Raw genomic sequence first — 26363 nt, 5'->3', positions numbered from 1 at the left:
TTTGTTGCTGCACGCGGGCTTTTCTAGGTGTGGTGAGTGGGGGCTGCTCTTTGTTGCGGTGATCAGGCTTCTCACTGCAGTGGCTTCTCTTGTTGTGGAGCATGGGCTCTAGGCGCATGCGCTTCAGTAGTTGTGGCTCACGGGCTCTAGAGCGCAGGCTCAGTAGTTGTACCCCACGGCATGTGGGATCTTCCCGGACCAGGGCTCGAACCCGTGTCCCCTGCACTGGCAGGCGGACTCCCAACCACTGAGCCACCAGGGAAGTCCCATTATTATTCATTCTTCATAAGAGGCAATATAAGATGGTAATAAGGCATTCAGACTCTGCAACCAGAGAACTAGCTCTATGACTTTGGGCAAGTTTCTTAAACTTTCTGGGCCTTAATTTCCTCATCATATACAAGATGGGGATATTGATTGTGCCTACCTCACAGGGTGAATGTGAAGATTAAATGGGTCATGTGTAATACTGCCTGTCGTACATAAGCACTCACTAATTGTTAGGTACTACTATTATTATTACTGTTACACAAGTCTCATCATGAAGACCTATGAACTCCTTGACTTTTGACCTTTTCCATTCAATCATTTCACTTATAAGTGAAATGCTTCTAGCTGAAATCTCGCATGTTCAGTTTCAACCCAAAGATAAGACATGATTTAAAGTTTGAAAATGAACAAACCCAAGTGGCTGCAAAGAGAACGTTGAAGACTGTCCATAAAGCTATACCCGATTCCTATGCCATGAGAAGAGATCTCATGCCATCAGATAGTGCTGACAGCGTTCAGAGTAAGACCAATAGATAAAGGCCTCACCTCTTGATCATGTTCCTGGTGTGCCAGATACAAGGAAAAGACTCCTCCAGAACAGTTTTATAATGCCTGTTCAAGTCCCTTCCAGCCAAGGAACAACGATAATTCCCCACGATCACTCCGTCTGGATTTAACATGGGAACCACTTTGAAGATAAAGATATCTCTGAGGAGCTGGGCATCTGGGGAGTTGCTAAGGATGAAGTCCAAAAAGCCTTTCATAATCCAAGAGCCATTACTTTCCCCAGGGTGCACTCTGGCAGTCAAGACCACAGCTTTCTTTGCAGCTGCCTCTTGAGGGGTCCGGGCTGGGTTGGTGATGGTGAGCAGGTAGACGATGTTTCCTGCAAGGCTCCTGCATAAAGTTCGGAGTTTGCAGAACTGAGATTGGACGGGGCTGTTTGCCACTGACAGGAGGAAGCACTGCAAGTCAGAGTACGTATATGGGTAGAAGTGTGCAAAGAAGCAAGTGTCCTGGTCATGTGGAAACTGAATGGTCCATGTGAGACAGTAAAAGCGCTGCTGCCCATCATCCGTGTTGCTCCTATAGTACCTGATTTCATTTCCTTCTCTCCTCCAGCCAATGCTGTGGGTGCTGGCATCCAATTGGGAATACATGAGTGGCTTCATCCCTATAGTATAAAGGCTCTTGGGTTTCAGGAGGTTGACGATGGTGAAGCGATAGGTGACATCTTTTCTGGTGTTCTGAACTCGAAAGTAAAACCACTGAGTGTGCTTATTCGTGTAGAGGTCAGTTCGCAAGGTGAGTTCATACTCATAGGTGTTTCTGTAATAGAGAACACAGAAGAATATCTCTATAACTCCACACGCCCCTCAAAAAACAAACATTGTTTCCCTCTGGTAAAAACAGATCTTATTACAACAGAAAAGCCTGCTACATCACACATTTATTTTCTTATTTCCCTAGTTTTCCAACTCACGTATTAGGCTAGAAGGAACTTGGGAAAAGAAAGTTTATTCGGAGTGGGACAGGAAGAATCTCAAACCTTACACTGCTGCACAGCACTTCTGGGAGCACTGTGAGCTTCTTGGTATCTTTTGAGAGTATCCAATAGCAGTTTCTAACCACTTCAACACATTTCTCCTTAATACACTGAACAGTAGTGAAGCCAGAGCCCCATGTTGGCTGTTAGCTACATCCTGGACATCATCACTGTAGAGGAGACCTGTAAGCCCTCTGTGCTATTTTTATATCTGATTCTCACTTATTTGAAGATGAGGGGGCATCTCTGGAATGCTTTCACCTTGTTGAACTTGCAGAAGACAAAATACAAATGCCAAAAAGCATGGAAAGATATTCACCCACATGCATAATTAATGAAGTACAAATTAAAATAGGATGCCCTTTCCCCCTCCATCTCATCAACATTCCAGTGCTGCGAACCAGGCACTCTCACACACAGTTGATGGGGACTGAAATCACATTGGGAGGGCAAATGGGCAAAAACTAGCGGTACTGAAGTGATCAAACGCTGAACCAACAATTTTATTTCTAGAGTTTATCTCATAAAACCACAAATACTTAAAAATATAAATGCAGAGAATTCCCTGGTGGTCCAGTGGTTAGGACTCTGTGCTTCCACTGCAGGGAGCATGGATTCGATCCCTAGTCGGGGAGCTAAGATCCCGCAAGCTGCACAGTGCGACCAAAAAAACAAAAAAATGCATAAGGGTATTAATTCATTAAGCAAAATATTGTAAACATCTTAATTTCCCATCAGTTGGGGACAAGGTAAATAAGGTATGGAGTATCCATACAATAGGACAATATGAATATCTGTGATATGGCCATAGAAAAATATTTAAATTTTATTAAGTGGAAAAAAGCAACAGGTAAAACAGTATGTATACCACTTTCCTATTTTTAAAAATATATAATTTGTGTATATTACGTATTAGAGAGAGAGAGAGAGAGAGAGAAAATTAATGCATATACACAAAACTATAAACAGTTGCTGCATCCAGGAGGTATGATTATAGAACTGCAACTTTTATGGTATTTTTATTGAGACTGTAAAAAATTAATAACCAGAAACCCAATTAAATAGAGTTGGGAGACCAGAAGAGGGAGCTCTCATGCCCTGCAATGATAGCAGAGCCCAACAGGAAGAAAAAAAGACTCCTTTTCCTTCCTGGCAAGGACTCAGCCAATGAAAAGCCACGGACCCTTTGTTTACTGGAGCCCTCCCAACTTCCTTCTCCTCTCAGTGAAAGTGTTCTCCCTCTCTTGTAGTGTGGGACTTGCATGTGGCATCCCCCGTGGTTGCAGACCCTGAATTGCAGTTCTCTGCCAATCCTGAATAAACGCATCTTTGCTGGAGAAATATCTGACAGTCTGTTTATTTCAGGTCAACAATGCAAATTTCAAACGCGCACTAATTTCTTTTAGAAGTAGAAAAAATAATTTAGATAAATTTTCATTCTGAAAAGTATGAGTCACAATGATTCCATTCTTCTTCATCGTCCTCACAATTACCTCTCATCACTTTTCTCTTTCACAAAAACACTCCTGATCGCTAACATGATTCCTGAAGACACTTCTCAGTCACTTCAGTCATCATCCCTTTGGGAAATTCCTCTTTGTTACTCACACTCTAGTAGCTTTCTGCAGGTTCCCACTCTCAAACCTTGATTCAAACAGTAAAGTATCATCTTCTGGTCCTTGCAACGTGACTGCCAGTTCCTTGATAATCCCTGGTTTGCCTCCCACTCTGGAACTGGTGAAATAGGAATCTTCGGTGGGCACTGCAGATGAGACAGACATACTCAGTCCAAGTTTCACTCAGAATCCATCTATCCAGCAAATATTAATTGAACCCCTTTGTGTTCAGCACTATTCTAGCTTAAGAACAATGAGTATTTAAATTTTCAATTGTCCTTGCTGAGACTTTTAAGTTTTAAAAATGTATATATTTGAAGACCTTTAAGTAGTTTAGAGGACTTCCTTTTGCTACCTGGTTACCCTTGGCAACTCAAATACTGCTTATACCCATTTAAACTCTAATTTAAAAGGATGCTGGCAAAAAATTACATTCTAAGTGGAGCACCGGAAAACATTTGCAGTCTTATTCTACAAGAACACACAAAAAGCCAAATAGCACCTATTTATTAATTTAAAAAGAAGATAAAGGGGGAAAAAAAAGAGAGAAAATAAAGTACACTCCATGTCATTGTTTGGTATATCATTCCAGATTTAAATATAACAAAAATAGAAGCGTGAGAAGAACTGGCACGAGTGCAATTTGTCTAAAAGGGGAAACAAAATATCATAGTCATTAGTGAAAAGAAAAGGTTATGATTGAAACTTTTTCTTTAACATTGAGCTAAAACAAAAAACATTACACAATTTATATTATTTTATTTAGGAAAATTTAGATTATAATCACAACCTCTTTCTAATCCTTGGAATAACAAAGAATCAATTGTTAATTTTTTTTTTTTTTTGGTGGACTTACAATTTTTCAGACAAATTCAGTGAGAATGCCATGTGACACCTTTGATTTTTTGCAGTTACTTTTGCAAAACTCTTTTAGGACCCACGGTTCTCCCAAGGACTCTCTTTGTACCACACTGTTCTTATCAGTTGTGTTCAGAAGAATCTATTTTGTCATCTTTTGTTGATGTTCTCTTTAACTGTTAACTGAAAAAAATTTCTAGATTCTCAGTTGTCAATGGCTTTGCAGTGGTGCAAGCAATTCTTTAACATTCATCAACTTCATACAATCCTGCATCTCTTGTAAGGATAATTTCACTATTAAAAACATTTATTTATTTATTTGGTTGCACTGGGTCTTAGTTGTGGCAGGCGGATTCCTTAGTTGCAGCTTGTGGGCTCCTTAGTTGTGGCTCACTGGTTCCATAGTTGAGGCATGCAGGCTCCTTAGTTGTGACATGCGAACTCTCAGTTGCGGCATGCACGTGGGATCTAGTTCCCTGACCAGGGATCGAACTCAGCCCCCCAGCATTGGGAGCACGGAGTCTTAACTACTATGCCACTGGGGAAGTCCCAGGATAATTTCAGTTTGCAATTAATTTTTTACTGTACTTGCATTATGTTGTCAGATGTTAACAATATCCACTATCAACAAGTGACTGATACCAGCAAAGATGCTGACCATCGGGCAGGATAGATACGAGAATTAAACAAATAGAAACATGTATGGGGTCTGATTTTATAAGTAGTCAGTTCATTAGTAAGTATATTCACATTATGGTGACTTTTGCTTCTATACGCAACCTTGCCACTGGAGATTTAGAGAATAAATATTTGGATTATAAATGAAAGCAAAGGAGAAAGCGAGCATAAAAAGGAGTGAAAGCACAGAGGAAGTAAAAACAGAAGCAGCAGCAGGAGTACAAGTAAATCCATTTAAGAGTTGGGGACCCATGTTATTCGATCTCTTCATGGAACCACAATCAAAGTACAGATCGGCAACCAGATGTCATTAATATAGGAATTTCAATATTTTCTTTAGTCTTTAAGGTAACTTAAAAACGATCCAGGGGCTTCCCTGATGGTGCAGTGGTTGGGAATCCACCTGCCAATGCAGGGGATAAGGGTTCGAGCCCTGGTCCGGGAGGATCCCGCATGCCGTGGAGCAACTAAGTCCATGCGCCACATCTACTGAGCCCGCGAGCCACAGCGACTGAAGCCTGCATGTCTAGGACTTGTGCTCCGCAACGGGAGAGGCCACCGCAATGAGAAGCCTGCGCACCGCAACAAAGAGTAGCCTCTGCTTGCTGCAACTAGAGAAAGCCCGCGCACAGCAACGAAGACCCAACACAGCCAAAAGTAAATAAAATAAAATAAATTTAAAAAAACAAAACAAAACAAATGATCCAACTCATAGCCCACAGTAACATTTTTCAATAACAAAACATCTTTCTTATTTTCCCCTCAATATCCTTACAGCAAGTGGTTGCTCTAGGTCTCCTAAGCTAACAAACTCCCAGATTCTCCCCAGAGCCCCATCTTCTCAGTTTTCTGTTTCTTCATTCCTCCAACAGTGTGGGCTCAACTCTCCTTGATGAATCCAAAGGACAAGAAGATCAAGACAGCTGCCACAAATGTGTAGTAACAGGACAATAAGGACAATTCACAAAAGCTGCCATATCAGGAGAATGATCTCTCAATCCCAGGGTTTCCTCCTTTGTAGAAATATGTCTGGATAGAAGAGATGAAGCGGTGGCGATTCATGGTCATCTGATTTATTGAAAATGACTACAGCAAAGTCAACGAGAGGTGAAACAGGCTTATAATATCCAAGAATTTCTTGAGGTTGCAGGAGCAGTATATCCCCTACTATTTATAACCCAAGTCTACTGACTTATGATCTGAGTTTAAAGTCTCCCAAGCTCCTCCTCAGACATTCCATAAGGTGGAGCTAGGTAGACTATGAGTTGCTTCACCTTTTCTACCTCACCAGCTTTTGCCAAAATAGTAACGAGAGCTCAAAATCAAGGCAACTGGGAGCGGAGCATGTGTAACCACATCTCAGATGGGTCCTCTCTGCTAAAACTGGCTCATTTTATTTTTCTAGCTGTAGGAATGTAAACACATTGCAGTCCCTCCTTCCTATTACAGTTTTTTTCTGTAAAAACCTCCCCTGATTTCACTGACTTAACACATCCCATTTCTACTAATTATACTTGGTACATGTTCCTCCTCCAATAAAATAGATTTCTTTTCTGATGATTACTATCTATTAGCTTACTTCTCTTTAACATGATATATCTTTTCTGCCTTAAAGGTTACTATTACCATCTGTTTCACATCCTCCCCAGCACTTGTTATTGTCTGTATTGCTGTTATAGCTGTTTTAGTGGGTTTGAAGTTGATTCATCCTTTCCATAAATACCCTTTACTAAACGGAGGAAATTCTCTCCTATTTCTAGTTTTCAGAATGTTCTTATCATGAAAGGCCTGATTTTGTCAAATGCTTTTTCTGCATTGATTGAGATGACTGTGTTTTTTTTCCCTTTGTTGTATTAATGTGGTGTGTCACATCAATCTTCTTATGTTGAACCACCCTTGGATTCCTGGAACAAATCTCCCTTGGTCATGGTATATAATCCTTTCCATATGCTGTTGAATTTGGTTTGCTGGTATTTGGTTGAGGATTTTTGCATTTATGTTCATGAGGAACACCAATCTATAGTTTTCTTGTGATGTCTTTGTCTGGCTTTGAATACTGGCTTCATAAGAAGAGCTGGGAAGTGTTTCCTCCTCCTCCTCTGTTTTCAAAGTTTTGAAGCATTAGTGCTATTTCATCTTTAAATGTTTGGTACAATTCAAACAAATCCTGTTAAGCCATCTGGCCCAGGGATTTCTTTGCAGGAAGATTTTAAATTACTAATTCAATTTCTTTGTCATAATCTGAATTTCTTCCTGAATCAGTTTTGATATGTTTTTCTAGCAATTTCTCCTGTTCATCTATGTTGTTTAATTTGCTGACATAAAGTCATTAATAGCATTACCTTGTAATTGTTTTGATTTCTGTAGAGTTGATGCTTGTGTCCCCTTGCATTCCTGATTTCTATAATTTGTGTCTCCTCTCCTTTTTTCTTGGTTGATCTGGCTAAAGTTCTGTCAATTTTGTTAATGTTTCCAAAGGACCAACTTTTGGTTTGATTTTCTGTATTACTTTTCTATTTCACTGATTTCTGTTTTTGTTTTATTTTGTTTTGTTTTTGCGGTACACGGGCCTCTCACTGCTGTGGCCTCTCCCGTTGCGGAGCACGGGCTCCAGACGCGCAGGCTCAGCAGCCATGGCCCACGGGCCCAGCCACTCCGCGGCATGTGGGATCCTCCCGGACCGGGGCACGAACCCGTGTCCCCTGCATCGGCAGGCGGACTCTCAACCACTGCACCACCAGGGAAGCCCTGATTTCTGTTTTTATCTTTATTATTTTCTTCCTTCTGCTCACTTTGGATGTAGTTTGCTCTTATTTTTCTAATTTATTAAGATGGAAGCTTATGTAATTGATTTGAGATCTTTCTTCCTTTTAAATACAGGCATTTAAAGCCAAAAATTTACCTTGCAGTGCTTTGGCTGCATCTCATAAATTTTGATATGTTGTTTTATTTTCACTCAGTTCAAAATATTTTTGAACTCTTATGATTTCTTTAACCCATGGGTTACTTAGAAATGTGTTGTTCAATTTGCAAATTTTGTAGATTTCCCAGATTTCATTCTGTTGTTGATTTCTAATTTAGTTTTGCTGTGATCAGACAATATATTTTGTACGACTTCAATCCTTTCAAATGTATTAAGACTCGCTTTACAACCTAGTATATGGTATATCCTGGGGAATTTACGATGTGCCCTTGAAAAGAATGTGTATTTTGTTGTTGGGTACAGTGTCCTGAACATTTTTATAAAAGACAGAAATTCTACCGCTAGGATGCCTGCAAATTAATGCAGGAAACCACAGAGTAAATGACAGTCATATGCACATACTACAAAATACTCACTATGGTTCAGGAGGTGGAGAAAAGAAGAGCAAATTACCCAAAGATCCAACATTTGATTTTCAGGAAGGGGAATAACAAGGAAGAAGCTATAAAAAGGACTCAGAACTATTAAGAAAACATAATAACATTTTAAAAAAACGATTGAAAATTTAAAACTGATTGGTCATGAATTTCAGGGCTCCCACTCAGGTTGGTCTGGAAAAGACAGTTTCTTCATCACTAAAATATGACTTTTTGAAAATCACTTTTATTATAGAAAATATATTTATTGTAATTTGGTCATGATCAATCACTCACTGTTCAGTGTGATGACAATACCTGAATCTAACTGATAGACAACTGTGCCTTTTTCTTCTCCTACAATTTTTGGTGCCTTTTCATTTCCTGTAGGTTGATAGAAATATTCTGGTTGAGGTGGAACCCATTCTGAAAGAAGACATTAAAAAGTACAAAATAAGAAATAATACAAAAAAAAAAAGAAATAATACAAAAGGCACTTTATGAGACTGACATGAAATCATAATAATGATTATTCAAATGGATAGTAGGGTGGAATCAAACCAAATTCCCACCCTAAGTTTCCAGTGTGTTTGTTAATTAATTATGTCTTGCTTCTTTCTATAAAGACTATGGAGAAATTTTTAACAAAAAGCATATACAACAGAAGTATCAACTTTATTTTTTTAGATTTTTTTGATGTGGACCATTTTAAAAGTCTTTATTGAATTTGTTACAATATTGCTTCTGTTTTATGGGTTTTTTTGCCACTAGGCATGTGGGATATTAGCTCTCCAACCAGGGATCGAATCCACACCCCCAGCATTGGAAGGTGAAGTCTTAACCACTGGACCACCAGGGAAGCCCCAGAAGTATAAACTTTAAATAGAAGACCTAAAAATAAGGCAGAAAGGTCAATATAGTCGTTTCATCAACTCTTCAAAATTTGTCCCTGAGCTCCCGGTCAGGAAAATATGCTCAGCTACATATTTTTTATTAATATAGAGGAATAAGTATATCAGTTTCTTCAGAAGAAACAAGGTTTTTTCATTAACACTCAATTCTGAAAGATTTCTCATATGACACTTGGGTGACTTCTCAATATCATTTTAAGTACAGTAGCCAGTGATGAAAGCCAAGGGCATATATAAAGACACAACTTAAATTCAACAGTACATCAAAAGAATCACACACCATGATCAGTGGGATTTACTCCAGGGATGCAAGGATGGTTCAACATTTGCAAATCAGTCAATGTGATATATCACATTAACAAAAGGAAGGATAAAAATCATATGATTATTTCCATACATGAAGAAAAAGCATCTGACAAAATTCAACATCCATTTATGACAAAAACTCTCAACAAAATGGGTATAGAGGGACTACCTCAACATAATAAAAGCCACATATGTCAAGCCCACAGCTAACACCATACTCAACGGTGAAAAGCTGAAAGCTTTTCCTCTAAGATCAGGAACATGACAAGGATGCCTACTCCCACCACTTTATTCAAAATAGTACTGGAAGTCCTAGCCAGAGCAATTAGGCAAGAAAAAGAAATAAAAGGTATTCAAATTGGAAAGGAAGAACTAAAACTGCCACTGACATATATTATATACAGAAAACCCTAAAGACTCTATCAAAAAACTGTTGGACCTAATAACAAATTCAGTAATGTTGCAAAATACAAAATCAATACACAAAAATCGGTGCATTTCTATACACTAATAATGAACTCTCAGAGAGAAATTAAGAAAACATTCCCATTTACCATTGCATCAAAAAGAGTAAAATACCTAGGAATAAATTTAAACAAGAACTATAAGACATTAATGAATGATATTGAAGAAGACACAAATAAATGGAAAGATACTCTGTGCTCAACGTTGGAAGAACCAATATTATTAAAATGTCCATACTACCTAAAGCAATTTACAGATTCAATGCAGTCTCTATCAAAATTCCAGTGGCATTTTTCACAAAAGTAAAGAAAACAATCCCAAATTTTATATGGAACCATTAAAGATCCCCAATAGCCAAAGCAACCTTGACAAAGAAGAACAAAGTTAGAGTCACCATGCTCCCTGATTTCAAACTCTATTACAAAGCTATAGTTATTAAAGCAATATGATATCTGCATAAAAAGATACATAGATCAAGGGAACAGAACAGAGAGCCCAGGGAATTCCCTGGTGGTCCAGTGGTTAGGATTCTGTGCTTCCACTGCAGGGGGAACTGGTTTGATCTCTGGTCAGGGAACTAAGATCCCGCATGCCATGTGGCACGGCAAAAATAAAATAAAATAAAATAAAGAATAGAGAACCCAGAAATAAACCCATGCATCTGTGGTCAATTAATTTATGACAAAGAAGGCAAGAACATACAATGGGGAAAGGACAGTCTCGCCAATAAATGGTGTTGGGAAAACTGGACAGCCATATGCAAAAGAATAAAACTGGGCCACTATCTTATACCACACACAAAAATTAATTCAAAATGAATTAATGACTTGAATGTAAGACCTGAAACCATAATACTTCTAGAAGAAAACACAGGCAGTAAGCTCCTTGACACAGGTCTTGGTGATGAGTTTTTGAATCTGACTACAAAAGCAAAAGCAACAAAAGTGTAAAAAAGTGGAACTAAATCAAACTAAAAAGCTTCTGCACAGCAAAATAAACCATCAGCAAAATGAAAAGGCAACCCTTTATTCTTTTAATTTGGCCATACCACATGGCATGCAGGATCCTAGTTCCCCAACTAGGCATCGAACCCAGGCCCTGGCAGTGAAAGTGCAGAGTCCTAACCACTGCACCACCAGGAAATTCCCAAAAGGCAACTTTCTGAATGAGAGAAAATATTTGCAAATCATATATCTGATAAGGGGCTAACATCCAAAATATATAAAGAACTCATACAACTTAACAGCAAAAAAACAATCCAACTGAAAAATGGGGGCTTCCCTGGTGGCGCAGTGGTTAAGAATCTGCCTGCCAATGCAGGGGACACAGGTATGAGCCCTGGTCCAGGAAGAGCCCACATGCTGTGGAGCAACTAAGCCTGTGTGTCACAACTACTGAGCCTGCACTCCAGAGCCTATAAGCCACAACTACTGAGCCCGCGTGCCTAGAGCCTGTGCTCCGCAACAAGAGAAGTCACTGCAATGAGAAGCCCGCACACCACAACAAAGAATAGACCCCCGCTCACCGCAACTAGAGAAAGCCCACACACAGCAATGAAGCCCCAATGCAGCAAAACAAACAAACAAAAAACCCAAAAAACCCCACTTCTACAGGGTAGGAACAGATGACCTTAAGACTTCTCAGCTATTGTGCCAACTCAAAATGTGCCCCCCAACAATTTCCAAACACCCTAAGGGCAGTTCTGTCCCCAGTTAAGACACTGAGCCAATCCTTGTATCTTCAGCTTCATCTCTTTTCTTTCATGTTGAAGGCTTCATGGTTACCCAAACATGTCTTGTTCTTTTTCTGTTTCCTCTAACTGGAATACTTTGCTTTGATCCTTTCAATTGGATCACTTCTAACTCATCCTTCAGATTTCAGCTTCTGTGTCAACTTCTCTTGGAAACCCTCACTGAACTTCCAGGTTGGGGTTAAGTGTTCCCAGAGGGACCAAGTGCTATGCAACTGCCTGGTTCTATCTTTAACTTCCTCACTAGTCTGTGAGCTCTGAGTGTCTCCATTTGCTCATCACTATATCTCTAACACCAAGCACTATACTTAGCATATGGTAGATGCTTAATGAATATACAATGAATGAATATTATAAGAGGAAAGTGAGAAAATAAGAAACATCCAGTTGTTTATCAGCAGTCTTAAGCAGAGACATGAGTGTTCCAGCAATCATAAAAGTCCCCACTTCTGAAAATCCTTCATAAAATGAAGGCTAAAGATTGTACTTGCATCAAAAACTCAAAGATCAACTCAATCAATCAACTCAATCAACTCAATCAACTCAAAATATGATTAAAAAATAGTAGGGCTGGGCTTCCCTGGTGGCGCAGTGGTTGGGAGTCCGCCTGCCGATGCAGGGGACACGGGTTCGTGCCCCGGTCCGGGAAGATCCCACATGCCGCGGAGTGGCTGGGCCCGTGAGCCATGGCCGCTGAGCCTGCGCGTCCGGAGCCTGTGCTCCACAACGGGAGAGGCCACAACAGTGAGAGGCCCGCGTACCGCAAAAAAAAAAAAAAAAAAAAGTAAACGTTTCTGAGAATCTGAAAAAGATTTTTTATATATATATATATATATATATATATATATACATATATATATATATATATATATATATATATATATAACTGAATCACTGGGCTATACATTTGAAACATGACCTTATAAGTCAATTAAACTTCAATAAAATTTTTTTAAAATTTTTTCTTCTTAGGACCTGCGCAGAAGGGGAGAGGCAGCACATCGAAAGGAGGGCCTCTGGAGTGTGGAGTTCCAGAGTTTCGAGGGAAAATAAATATTCAGCTCAGAGAGGTCTAGCACTTTCCCCAGTGACTCATGATCAGCAAGTGGCAGATGGAACCAGGTTTCCTGACTTTCACTGTAGTGGGTCACTGTGTATGAGAGTGATTAGAATAAATTAAGCAAGTGAACAAAGAAAATTACCTACTGGGTCAATGAAAACCAACTTCTTTCCTCAAAGGAGTGGTTTATGTTTTGAAAAGTACCTTAGGGGGGAGACCTTCAAGATGGCAGAGGAGTAAGACGTGGAGATCACCCTCCTCCCCACAAATACATAAGAAATATATCTACATGTGGAACAGCTCCTAGAGAACTCCTACTGAAGGCTGGCAGAAGACCTCAGACTTCCCAAAAGTCGTGTGACTGAGAGGGTCTTGGTGCTCTGGCCGGGTGTCAGGCCTGTGCCCCTGAGGTGGGAGAGCCAACTTCAGGACATTGGTCCACCAGAGACCTCCCAGCTCCATGTAATATGAAACGGCGAAAACTCTCCCAGAGATCTCCATCTCAATGCTAAGATCCAGCTCCACTCAATAACCAGCAAGCTACAGCGCTGGACACCCTATGCCAAACAACTAGCAAGACAGGAACACAACCCCACCCATTACCAAAGAGGCTGCCTAAAATCATAATAAGGTCACAGACACCTCAAAACACACCACCGGACGCAGTCCTGCCCACTAGAAAGACAAGACCCAGCCTCATCCATCAGAACACAGGCACCAGTCCCCTCTACCAGGAAGCCTACACAACCCACTGAACCAATCTTAGCCACTGGGGACAGACACCAAAAACAACGGGAACTACGAACCTGCAGTCTGCGAAAAGGAGACCCCAAACACAGTAAGTTAAGCAAAATGAGAAGGCAGAAAAACACACAGCAGATGAAGAAGCAAGGTAAAAACCCACCAGACCAAACAAATGAAGAGGAAATAGGCAGTCTACCTGAAAAGAATTCAGAGTAATGATAGTAAAGATGATCCAAAATCTTGGAAATACCATGGAGAAAATACAAGAAACGTTTAACAAGGACCTAGAAGAACTAAAGAGCAAACACACAAGGATGAACAACACAATAAATGAAATTAAAATTCTCTAGAAGGAATCAATAGCAAAATAACTGAGGCAGAAGAACGGATAAGTGACCTGGAAGATAAAATAGTGGAAATAACTACCGTAGAGCAGAATAAAGAAAAAAGAATGAAAAGAATTGAGGACACTCTTAGAGACCTCTGGGACAACATTAAATGCACCAACATTTGAATGATAGGGGTCCCAGAAGAAGAAGAGAAAAAGAAAGGAACTGAGAAAATATTTGAAGAGTTATAGTTGAAAACTTCCCTAATATGGGAAAGGAAATAGTCAATCAAGTCCAGGAAGCATAGAGAGTCCCATACAGGATAAATCCAAGGAGAAACACGCCAAGACACATTTTTTTTTTTTTTTTTTTTGCGGTACGAGGGCCTCTCACTGCTGTGGCCTCTCCCGCTGCAGAGCACAGGCTCTGGACACGCAGGCCCAGCGGCCATGGCTCACGGGCCCAGCCATTCCACGGCACATGGGATCCTCCCAGACCGGGGCACGAACCCGCGTCCCCTGCATCGGCAGGCGGACTCTCAACCACTGCGCCACCAGGGAAGCCCCAAGACACATATTAATCAAACTATCAAAAATTAAATACAAAGAAAAAATATTAAAAGCAGCAAGGGAAAAACAACAAATAACATACAAGGGAATCCCCATAAGGTTAACAGCTGATCTTTCAGCAGAAACTCTGCAAGCCAGAAGGGAGTGGCAGGACATATTTAAACTGATGAAAGGGAAAAACCAACAACCAAGATTACTCTACCCAGCAAGGATCTCATTCATATTTGACAGAGAAATTAAAACCGTTACAGTCAAGCAAAAGCTAAGAGAATTCAGCACCACCAAACCAGCTTTACAACAAATGCTAAAGGAACTTCTCTAGGCAGGAAACACAAGACAAGGAAAAGACCTACAGTAGCAAACCCAAAACAATTAAGAAAATAGTAATAGGAACATACATATTGATAATTACCTTAAATGTAAATGGATTAAATGCTCCCACCAAAAACACAGACTGGCTGAATGGATACAAAAACAAGACCCATACATATGCTGTCTACAAGAGACCCACTTCAGACCTAGGGACACATACAGACTGAAAGCGAGGGGATGGAAAAAGATATTCCATGCAAAAGGAAATCAAAAGAAAGCTGGAGTAAGTAGCAATTCTCATATCAGACAAAATAGACTTTAAAATAAAGACTATTCCAAGAGACAAAGAAAGACACTACATAACGATCAAAGGATCAATCCAAGAATAAGATACAACAATTGTAAATATTTATGCACCCAACATAGGAGCACCTCAATACATAAAGCAAATGCTAACAGCATAAAAGGGGAAATCGACAGTAACACAATAATAGTAGGGCACTTTAACACCCCACTTTCACCAATGGACAGATCATCCAAAATGAAAATAAATAAGGAAACACAAGCTTTAAATGATACATTAAACAAGATGGACTTAACTGACATTTATAGGACATTCCATCCAAAAATAACAGAATACACTTTCTTCTCAAGTGGTCACAGAACACTCTCCAAGCTACATCACATCTTGGGTCACAAATCAAGCCTACGTAAATTTAAGAAAACTGAAATCGTGGGCTTCCCTTGTGGCACAGTGGTTGAGAGTCCACCTGCTGATGCAGGGGACACGGGCTCGTGCCCCGCTCTGGGAAGATCCCACGTGCCGTGGAGCGGCTGGGCCCGTGAGCCATGGCCGCTGAGCCTGTGCGTCCGGAGCATGTGCTCCGTGATGGGAGAGGCCACAACTGTGAGAGGCCCGCGTACTGCAAAAAAAAAACAACAAAAAAACTGAAATCGTATCAAGTACCTTTTCCAACCACAATGCTATGAGACTCGATATCAATTACAGGAAAAAAATCTGTAAAACATATAAACACATGGAGGCTAAACAATACACTACTTAATAACCAAGAGATCACTGAAGAAATCAAACAGGAAATAAAAAAATACCTAGAAACAAATGACAATGAAAACACGACCACCCAATATCTATGGGATGCAGCAAAAGCAGTTCTAAGAGGGAAGTTTATAGCAATACAATCCTACCTCAAGAAACAAGAAACATCTCAAATAAACAACCTAACCTTACACCTAAAGAAATTAGAGAAAGAAGAACAAAAAACCCCCAAAGTTAGCAGAAGGAAAGAAATCATAAAGTTCAGATCAGAAATAAATGAAAAAGAAATGAAGGAAACGATAGCAAAGATCAATAAAACTAAAAGCTGGTTCTTTGAGAACATAAACAAAATTGATAAACCGTTAGCCAGACTCATCAAGAAAAAACGGGTGAAGGGTCAAATCAATAGAATTAGAAATGAAAAAGGAGAAGTAACAACTGACACAACAGAAATACAAAGGATCATGAGAGATTACTACAAGCAACTATATGCCAATAAAATGGACAACCTGGAAGAAATGGACAAATTCTTAGAAAAGCACAACCTTCTGAGACTGAACCAGGAAGAAATAGAAAATATAAACAGACCAATCACAAGCACTGAAATTGAGACTGTGATTAAAAATCTTCCAACAAACAAAAGCCCAGGACCAGATGGCTTCACAGGCAAATTCTATCAAACATTTAGAGAAGAGTTAACACCTATCCTTCCTAAACTCTTCCAAAATATAGCAGAGGGAGGAACACTCCCAAACTCATTCTACGAGGCCACCATCACCCTGATAGCAAAACCAGACAAAGACGTCATGAAGAAAGAAAACTACAGGCCAATATCACTGATGAACGTAGATGCAAAAATCCTCAATGAAGTACTAGCAAACAGAATCCAACAGCACATTAAAAGGATCATATATGATAATCAAGTGGGGAATATCCCAGGAATGCAAGGATTCTTCAATATACGCAAATCAATCAATGTGATAAACCATATTAACAAATTGAAGAAGAAAAACCATATGATCATCTCAATAGATGCAGAAGAAGCTTTTGACAAAATTCAACACACATTTATGATAAAAATCCTCCAGAAAGTAGGCATAAATGGAACTTATCTCAACATAATAAAGGCCATATATGACATACCCACAGCCAATATCATTCTCAATGGTGAAAAACTGAAACCATTTCCTTTAAGATCAGGAACAAGACAAGGTTGTCCACTCTCACTATTATTCAACATAGTTTTGGAAGTTTTAGCCACAGCAATCACAGAAGAAAAAGAAATAAAAGGAATCCAAATTGGAAAAGAAGTAAAGTTGACACTGTTTGCAGATGATATGATATTATACATACAGAATCCTAAAGATGCTACCAGAAAACTACTAGAGCTAATCAATGAATTTGGTAAAGTACTAGGATACAAAATTAATGCACAGAAATCTCTTGCATTCCTGTACACTAATGATGAAAAATCTGAAAGAGAAATTCAGGAAACACTCCCATTTACCACTGCAACGAGAAGAATAAAATACCTAGGAAGAATCCTACCTAAGGAGACAAAAGATCTGTATGAGGAAAATGATAAGGCACTGATGAAAGAACTTAAAGATGATACAAACAGATGGAAAGATATACCATGTTCTTGGAATGGAAGAATCCAAGATTGTGAAAATGACTCTACTACCCAAAACAATCCACAGATTCAATGCACTCCCTATCAAACTACCAATGGCATTTTTCACAGAACTAGAACAAAAAATTTCACAATCTGTATGGAAACACAAAAGACCCCGAAGAGCCAAAGCAATCTTGAGAACGAAAAACGGAGCTGGAGGAATCAGGCTCCCTGGCTTCAGACTATACTACAAAGCTACAGTAATCAAGACAGTATGGTACTGGCACAAAAACAGAAAGATAGATCAATGGAACAGGATAGAAAGCCCAGAGATAAACCCACGCACATATGGTCACCTTATCTTTGATAAAGGAGGCAGGAATGTACAGTGGAGAAAGGACAGCCTCTTCAGTAAGTGGTGCTGGGAAAATTGGACAGGTACATGTAAAAGTATGAGATTAGATCACTCCCTAACACCATACACAAAAATAAGCTCAAAATGGATTGAAGACCTAAATGTAGGGCCAGAAACTATCAAACTCTTAGAGGAAAACACAGGCAGAACACTCTATGACATAAATCACAGCAAGATCCTTTTTACCCACCTCCCAGAGAAATGGAAATAAAAACAAAAATAAACAAATGGAACCTAATGAAACTTCAAAGCTTTTGCACAGCAAAGGAAACCATAAACAAGACCAAAAGACAACCCTCAGAATGGGAGAAAATATTTGCAAATGAAGCAACTGACAAAGGATTAATTTCCAAAATTTACAAGCAGCTCATGCAGCTCAATAACAAAAAAACAAACAACCCCATCCAAAAATGGGCAGAAGACCTAAATAGACATTTCTCCAAAGAAGATATACAGACTGCCAACAAACACATGAAAGAATGCTCAACATCATTAATGATTAGAGAAATGCAAATCAAAACTACAGTGAGATATCATCTCACATCAGTCAGAATGGCCATCATCAAAAAATCTAGAAACAATAATTGCTGGAGAGGGTGTGGAGAAAAGGGAACACTCTTGCACTGCTGGTGCAAGCCACTATGGAGAACAGTATGGAGGAAGGAAGTATGGAGGAAGGGACAGTATAGTTTCCTTAAAAAACTATAAATAGGGCTTCCCTGGTGGCGCAGTTGTTGAGAGTCCACCTGCCGATGCAGGGGATACGGGTTCGTGCCCTGGTCCAGGAAGATCCCACATGCCGCGGAGCAGCTGGGCCCGTGAGCCATGGCCGCTGGGCCTGCGCGTCCGGAGCCTGTGCTCCGCAACGGGAGAGGCCACAACAGTGAGAGGCCCGCATAGTGCAAAAAAAAACAAAAACAAAAACAAAAACTACAAATAGAACTACCATATGACCCAGCAATCCCACTACTGGGCATATACCCTGATAAAACCATAATTCAAAAAGAGTCATGTACCAAAATGTTCATTGCAGCTCTATTTACAATAGCCCGGAGATGGAAACAACCTAAGTGCCCATCGTCGGATGAATGGATGTGGCACATATATACAATGGAATATTACTCAGCCATAAAAAGAAACGAAATTGAGCTATTTGTAATGAGGTGGATAGACCTAGAGTCTCATACAGAGTGAAGTAAGTCAGAAAGAGAAAGACAAATACCGTATGCTAACACATATATATGGAATTTAAGAAAAAAAAAAGGTCATGAAGAACCTAGGGGTAAGACAGGAATAAAGACACAGACCTACTAGAGAACGGACTTGAGGATATGGGGAGGGGGAAGGGTGAGTTGTGACAAAGAGAGAGGCAAGGACATATATACATTACCAAACGTAAGGTAGATAGCTAGTGGGAAGCAGCCGCATAGCACAGGGAGATCAGCTCGGTGCTTTGTGACTGCCTGGAGGGGTGGGATAGGGAGGGTGGGAGGGAGGGAGATGCAAGAGGGAAGAGATATGGGAACATATGTATATGTATAACTGATTCACTTTGTTATAAAGTAGAAACTAACGCACCATTGTAAAGCAATTATACCCCAATAAAGATGTTAAAAAAAAAAAAGACAGTATGGTACTGGCACAAAAACAGAAATAGTGATCAATGGAACAGGATAGAAAGCCCAGAGCTAAAGCCATGCACATATGGTCACCTTATCTTTGACAAAGGAGGCGAGAGCATACAATGGAGAAAAGACAGCCTCTTCAATAAGCGGTGCTGGGAAAACTGGACAGCTACATGTAAAAGAATGAAATTAGAACACTTCCTAACATCATATCAAAAATAAACTCAAAATGGATTAAAGACCTAAATGTAAGGCCAGACACTATAAAGCTCTTGCAGGAAAACATAGGCAGAACAGTCTGTGACATAAATCAGAGCAAGATCCTTTTTGACCCACCTCCTACAGAAATGGAAATAAAAACAAAAATAAACAAATGGGACCTAATGAAACTTAAAAGCTTTTGCACAGAAAGGAAACCATAAGATGAAAAGACAACCCTCAGAATGTGAGAAAATATTTGCAAATGAAGCAACTGACAAAGGATTAATCTCCAAAATTTATAAGCAGCTTATGCAGCTCAGTATCAAGAACACAAATAACCCTATCCAGAAATGGGCAGAAGACCTAAACAGACATTTTTCCAAAGAAGATATACAGATTGCCAACAAACACATGAAAGGATGCTCAACATCACTAATCATTAAAGAAATGCAAATCAAAACTACAGTGAGGTATCACCTCACACCAGTCAGAATGGCCATCATCAAAAAGTCTACAAACAATATAGAGAGGGTGTGGAGAACAGGGAACCCTCCTACATTGTTGCTGGGAATGTCAGTTGGTGCAGCCACTATGGAGAACAGTATGGAGGCTCCTTATAAATTAACAATAGAACTACCATATGACCCAGCAATCTCACTCCTGGGCATATATCTGGAGAAAACCTTAATTTGAAATGATACATGCACCCCAATGTTCACTGCAGCACTATTTACAATAGCCAGGACATGGAAGCAACCTAAAGTCCATCAACAGAGGAATGGATAAAGAAGATGTGGTATATATATACAATGGAATATTACTCAGCCATAAAAAAGAATATTACTCCGCCATAAAAATAATGCCATTTGCAGCAACATGGATGGACCACCATATTGAATGCAGTCAGACACAGAAAGACAAATATCATATGATACCGCTTATATGTGGAATAAAAAAAAAAGGGGTACAAATGAACTTATTTACAAAACAGAAGTAGAGTCACAGATGTAGAAAACAAACTTATGGTTACCAGAGGATAAGTGGGGGAAGGCACAAATTGGGAGATTTGGACTGACATATACACACATAATACACACATATTATACATAAAATAGGTAACTAATAAGGACCTGCTGTATAGCACGGGGAACTCTACTCAATACTCTGTAATGGCCTATATGGGAAAAGAATCTAAAAATAAAAGAGTGGATATATGTATATGTATAACTGATTCACTTTGCTGTACACCTGAAACTAACACAACATTGTAAATCAACCATATTCCAATAAAAATTTTTTAAAAATTTGGTTGATAGAGTTAGTTGGAAACTCTTCTGTCGCTATGAGGGTAAATCTTAAAAGTTCTCATCACAAGAAAAAAACGTAACCATGTGAGTTGATGGATGTTAACCAGACTTACTGTGAAAGTCATTTTGCAATATATATTGTACACCTTAAACTAATACGATGTTTTATGTCAATTATATCTCAATAAAACCGTGGGGAAAAAACCAGTAAAAACTACATTCTGGTATTATATACATGGTGTTCATCAATTTTACCAAAGCTGGTAAAAATACAACTTTTATAAAACTCAACCAAACATACTGAAATGGGAATAATCTAGAAAACAGATTTAAGTATTGATATATTTTGGCCTCTAGAAAGGTATCCTCCCATTCCAATAAACTCAGAAGCATTCTAGTTTATACATTAGTGTAACTTTTGACTTTGGTGAGTGTATACCAGTTTCCCAGAGCTTAAACATGTTAAGGGTGAGCTAACAGATGGTGAATCTGTCCCGTCTTGTACTGTGGTATGTAGAACTTAAAACTGTAATATAGTCTGTCAGAACGGCAAGACCATGACACGTAAGTCACATTACCAATATGATGAATGTTCTCCTTGATGACTTCACATTCTATTGGCCATCTTGGAGCCTGCAGTGGCCCACTGCTGGAGAAAAAAGCAAAGAGATCTCGGGGTTCTCGAAGACGTGAGTTTACTTCACCAAGGTCATCATGAAGAAGCTGTCTGCTCTTAAGAAGTGGTGAACTCAGCATAAGGGAATCTGCCAAAGGGAAAGGGAATGAGTGAACAGTTTCCTCTTCTTCCTTGGGAACTTTACTGCTCAACTGTAACAAATATGTAAGTTTAAGCACTGTATTAATATATTAGCACAGATACGCAATCCTATGACATGTTTCTCCTTCAAAGAGATTTAGTACGGGATGACAGCATCAAAACTATAAAACGTTAAGTTAAAGTTCTGCCTTAGTCTGTTAAACATTTAAATGTAAAGCTTTAGAGTAAGTTAGAAGAAACTTTTTTCTTTTTTTTAAATCAATGTTAATGGGTCAAAGACATTTCAACAGTGGGTTACAAATAAAAGTTACTTAACGTGTGTTATTATTTTTGTCTAGAGAGAGGCAAAAAAGAAAACTTTCAATTCAACCACTAGCGTTTTAGAAAAAAAGGACATAAAACTTTATTAACTACAGTGAAACAATCTACAAATTACATTTCAAGTTCATAATATAACCATTCAAAGGACAGAGAGACTTACAAAACAGGGAGGTGGATAGGGGCAGAGGAGTGAGCAGGGGCAGAAGAGAGAGAAGAGTTCTTGGGAAATAAAGAATGGAAAAAAAGGGAGGAAAACAAGCGCGTTCAAGGACAAAGGGGGAAAAAAGGAAATGAGAGGAAGAATGAAAAGAAAGGGAAAGAGGAAAGAAAGGCTGAAGGCCCCTAGGGTGGTAACTCCCAGCTCTGGTGGGGAGAGCAGGAGGGAGAGACATTTCCTTACAGGAGTTTCCGTTTTCTGGTCTGGAAGGACATGAAACACCTCTGCTCACAGCTTCTATCTGTCTGTGCACAGTTGAAGATAGACTGGTAGGCCCTAGAAAGGGGAAGGAAGAGGTATGGTTGGTCCGACGGATCTTTCTTTTTCCTGCCCGTGTCCCCTATACCTTTCCATCCCCCGCCCCCACTTTGGGCCCCTGCATTTCTGTGTCTAAAATATTTCCCCCACTGTTTAATGCAGGGGGAAAAGGCAACAAACATTTGAAAAGATGGCAAAGCTGCTCAATCTCACTCATAAAGAAATGTAAATCAAAATGACAAGGAGATAACAGTTTTTTACCTAACAGACAGGAAAAACATTTATGTGTTTTCACACTCACCCTGGCAAAGGTGTAAGTAAACAAGTACTCTCATAACTTGCTGACAAAAAGGCAAATTGGTGCAAACTTTCTGGAAAGCAATTTGGCAATGTCTAGTAAGATCTAAAACACCCAAACCCTTGATTCGGCAATCCCATTGCTAGAAATTACTTTATAGATTTTCTTAACAAAAGCTCGTCAAGATACATATACGAAGATGCTCACTGCAGTAACGTTCAAATAATAAAAATGTGCAAACAACCAAAGCATCCAACAAAAGGGAGGTTAAAATAATTATGACATGTTAATGAGATGGAATACTGTAGGTGCTCTAAAAAGAATGAGGTAGATGCTTCTTGTGCTCATATGAAAAGGCTCTATTTTTAAACAAAAAAAATCAAAGATTATGTATAGGATCCCTATGAGCAATTAAGAAGAAAAGATATATAGGCACTTGAGGATATATCTTCTTTTTCCTGAAAAGAATGATTACAATAGTGGCTATATTAAGGGTGGGGCAGGGAGAGCTCTTAATTTCCTTTTGTGTTTTTCTCCTACCATTTGAATTTTCTAAGCTTATACATATATTTCCTTTTCTTTCTTTTTTGGTTTCTTTCCTCCGTTCGTTTGTTCCTTCCTTTCCTTCTCTTCTCTTTTTTTTTTTTTTTTTTGAAACAAGCACATTATAACTCATTCCTTTTTTACCTCCTTTGTACTTTTCTGGTTTAAAAAAACAACAATAACAACATAATAAATGCTTTGCTACAAAGATAAAGAAAAATATCTTCCTCACTCCAATGATCAAAACGGGGGGAAAAAAGTGTCAGGTTATCAGTTATACTCTAACTAAAATTCATCTACATTGTTGTGTCACCTCTAGCAGCTGTCTTTGCATTTTACATTTTTTTATTATATTAAGACTGGCAATTGTTTCTTATCGATGTTATTTCAAGTGTCAGCAAATGGGGCAGGAGGAAGCTGAAGGGGGGTGGTCGGCTGGCTCCTGAGCCATTCCATCTTAACAGTCTCCTTTGCTCAACCCTTGCCTTTCTATTCCCTGCCAGGAGCTCTGGGACACAGAATGGAAAAGGCTTCTGGGCACTGGGATGAGCAAAAATATAAGATACATATTTGAAAATGAAAATGGAATTGCTACATCAAAAGTTAAGTACCATTTTACATTTTCCACCTATTGCCAAACTGCCTTTCTAAAAAATCTTATCTATTCACATTCCTAACAGCAGTGTGGGAGTGTTCTCCCACCTCCTGACCGAAAAAAAAATATTTTTTGCCCAAATCTCATAATTTAAAAATGGTACCTTGACATATTGATTTGTATCTTTAATTAGAGGTGAAATTGAGCATCTTTTCATAAAGCTTGTTGACTGTGTTTTCTTTTCTATGAACTCCTTGCTCATGTCCTTTGTCCATTATTCTATTTGGTCATCTTTTACATATTGATTTGTAAGTGTTGTTATGTTAAGGAAATTAACCCTTTGACATATTTGTCACAAAATTTTTTTCCAATTATTTTCCTTTACTAATGGTATTTTTTCTATACAGAAATTTAAATTTTTGCTGTAAAAATAATCAGTGTTATATTTTATGGCTTTTGGGTCTTATGTCATTCATAGATTTTTAACTAGAAAAGGGACACAATCAGATTTGCACATAAAAAAGAACACTGCTGTGTGGAAAATGGATTGGAAGGGGGCATCATGGAACAAGAGAAGCCAAGAGACCAATTATGAGGCTGTTTCAATAGTGAGATGATGGTAGCTGGGGGAGGGTTGGGGTGGGGGAAGGATGTGCAGTAAAGAGAAGTGAACTGATGTTTGGTTGGATATGTACTGAGGGAGAAATTCAACTGCATTCCTACCCTTGGATTCCAGAAGAAACTTGTGGAATCCCTGTAAAAAATTATTTTTGCTTAAGCTGGCTGGAATTGGTTTCCACCACTCTTACGCAAAGAGCCTTAACAAATATATCCACCAAAACTGCATGAAAAAAAATCAATGTGTTACTCTTGACCAAGGCGTTCTAACAAATTTTCTAATAATTTGGAGGAAGATCATCCAGAATGCACAGTATTTTTTTTTTTTTTTTTTTTGCGGTACGCGGGCCTCTCACTGTTGTGGCCTCTCCCGTTGCGGAGCACAGGCTCCGGATGCGCAGGCTCAGCGGCCATGGCTCACGGGCCCAGCCGCTCCACAGCATGTGGGATCTTCCCGGACCGGGGCACGAACCCGTGTCTTCTGCATCGGCAGGTGGACTCTCAACCACTGCGCCACCAGGGAAGCCCCCAGAATGCACAGTATTTTAATTTAAACCTACAAAATCCAAAGCAGATCTAGAGAGAATATTTTTTTGTTTTGTTATTTTTCTTTTCATTTAAAAATTTCTTTCTTTGTTTTTTAAGAGAGAACATTTTTTAAAAATTTTATTTATTTATTTTGGCTGTGTTGGGTCTTTGCTGCTGCACATGGGCTTTCTTTAGTTGTGGCGAGCGGGGGCTACTCTTCATTGCAGTGCACGGGCTTCTCACTGCGGTGGCTTCTCTTGTTGCAGGGCATGGGCTCTAGGCGTGCGGGCTCAGTAGTTGTGGCTCGCGGGCTCTAGAGTGCGGGCTTCAGTAGTTGTGGCACATGGGCTCAGTTGCTCCGCGGCATGTGGGATCTTCCCGGACCAGGCCTCGAACCCGTGTCCCTTGCATTGGCAGGCGGATTCTTAACCACTGCGCCACCAGGGAAGCCTCAAGAGAGAACATTTTTCAGTAATGTCAGAAACGGTGGCCAAGGCTGCTCCCTTGGCTTCTCCCACGTTAGGCCATGTTCTCCTGAACACCAGGAGCTGTTGCTCAAGGACGTGAGGGTTCTGGGGGTCATACAACACCGATTATTACTCACACAGACGCTTCTCCTTTTGCAAGGGGTCTGGTATCAAATCCTCTGTTTCCCCAAAAGAGCCACTCAACAGGTATCGAGGATTATTCTTCCCAACGTGCTGGTGCGTAGCAGTTTGTTAAACTGCCCCTCTCAGCTAAGAACAGGCAGTTTACTGAAACGTGCTGGAAGGCTAGTTCATCACCTCCAACATGTAGGTCAACACCCAAACCACTACTACTAGCAAACCTCCTTCTAGTCACCACCTGCCACCACAGGCGTTTACAATGAATACAACCCATTTTCCAAAGAGCTTTCACATTCCAATTTATGTGAATTAAACATCATTTTCTCCATTTCATGCTGAGGAGAAGACTTGAGAAGCAGTATGGTAGAGTGGAAAATTGGGAGGCAGCTATACAACCAAGTGAAGGCAAGTACTCAGAGTGAAAGTGCAGCACTCAGAGTGGGAGCTGCTTTGTCCTGAGGGCTCTGCTGAATATGGTGAGCTGGAAATTCAGTTTTCAACAAATTACAAATGAAATAGTTAATAAGAAAGTCTAACAAGGTTGATAGAAATAAAATCAATATAAAAACCTACATTTTAGGGGCTTCCCTGGTGGTGCAGTGGTTGAGAGTCCGCCTGCTGATGCA

The 26363-nt window shown here is 39.6% G+C and overlaps 1 protein-coding gene across 4 annotated transcripts in view; it reads right to left on the bottom strand.

The window, feature by feature from the left end:
* AGBL2 (AGBL carboxypeptidase 2) overlaps positions 1–26363 on the bottom strand; it is a 43224-nt gene that overhangs the window by 15325 nt on the left and 1536 nt on the right. For all 4 annotated transcript variants that reach the window (XM_079930902.1, XM_079930904.1, XM_079930905.1 and 1 more), the window contains 5 exons: positions 22473–22565; positions 21552–21737; positions 8626–8733; positions 3425–3578; positions 817–1599 (listed from right to left, as the gene is read on the bottom strand). In XM_079930902.1, coding sequence (XP_079787028.1) covers positions 817–1599; positions 3425–3578; positions 8626–8733; positions 21552–21737; positions 22473–22565 — 1324 coding nt within the window. The remainder of the gene's footprint in view (positions 1–816; positions 1600–3424; positions 3579–8625; positions 8734–21551; positions 21738–22472; positions 22566–26363) is intronic.

The sequence above is a fragment of the Stenella coeruleoalba genome (assembly GCF_951394435.1).
Source record: "Stenella coeruleoalba genome assembly, chromosome: 8".
Taxonomy (NCBI): domain Eukaryota; kingdom Metazoa; phylum Chordata; class Mammalia; order Artiodactyla; family Delphinidae; genus Stenella; species Stenella coeruleoalba.
This window is presented reverse-complemented; position numbering and strand designations above follow the sequence as displayed.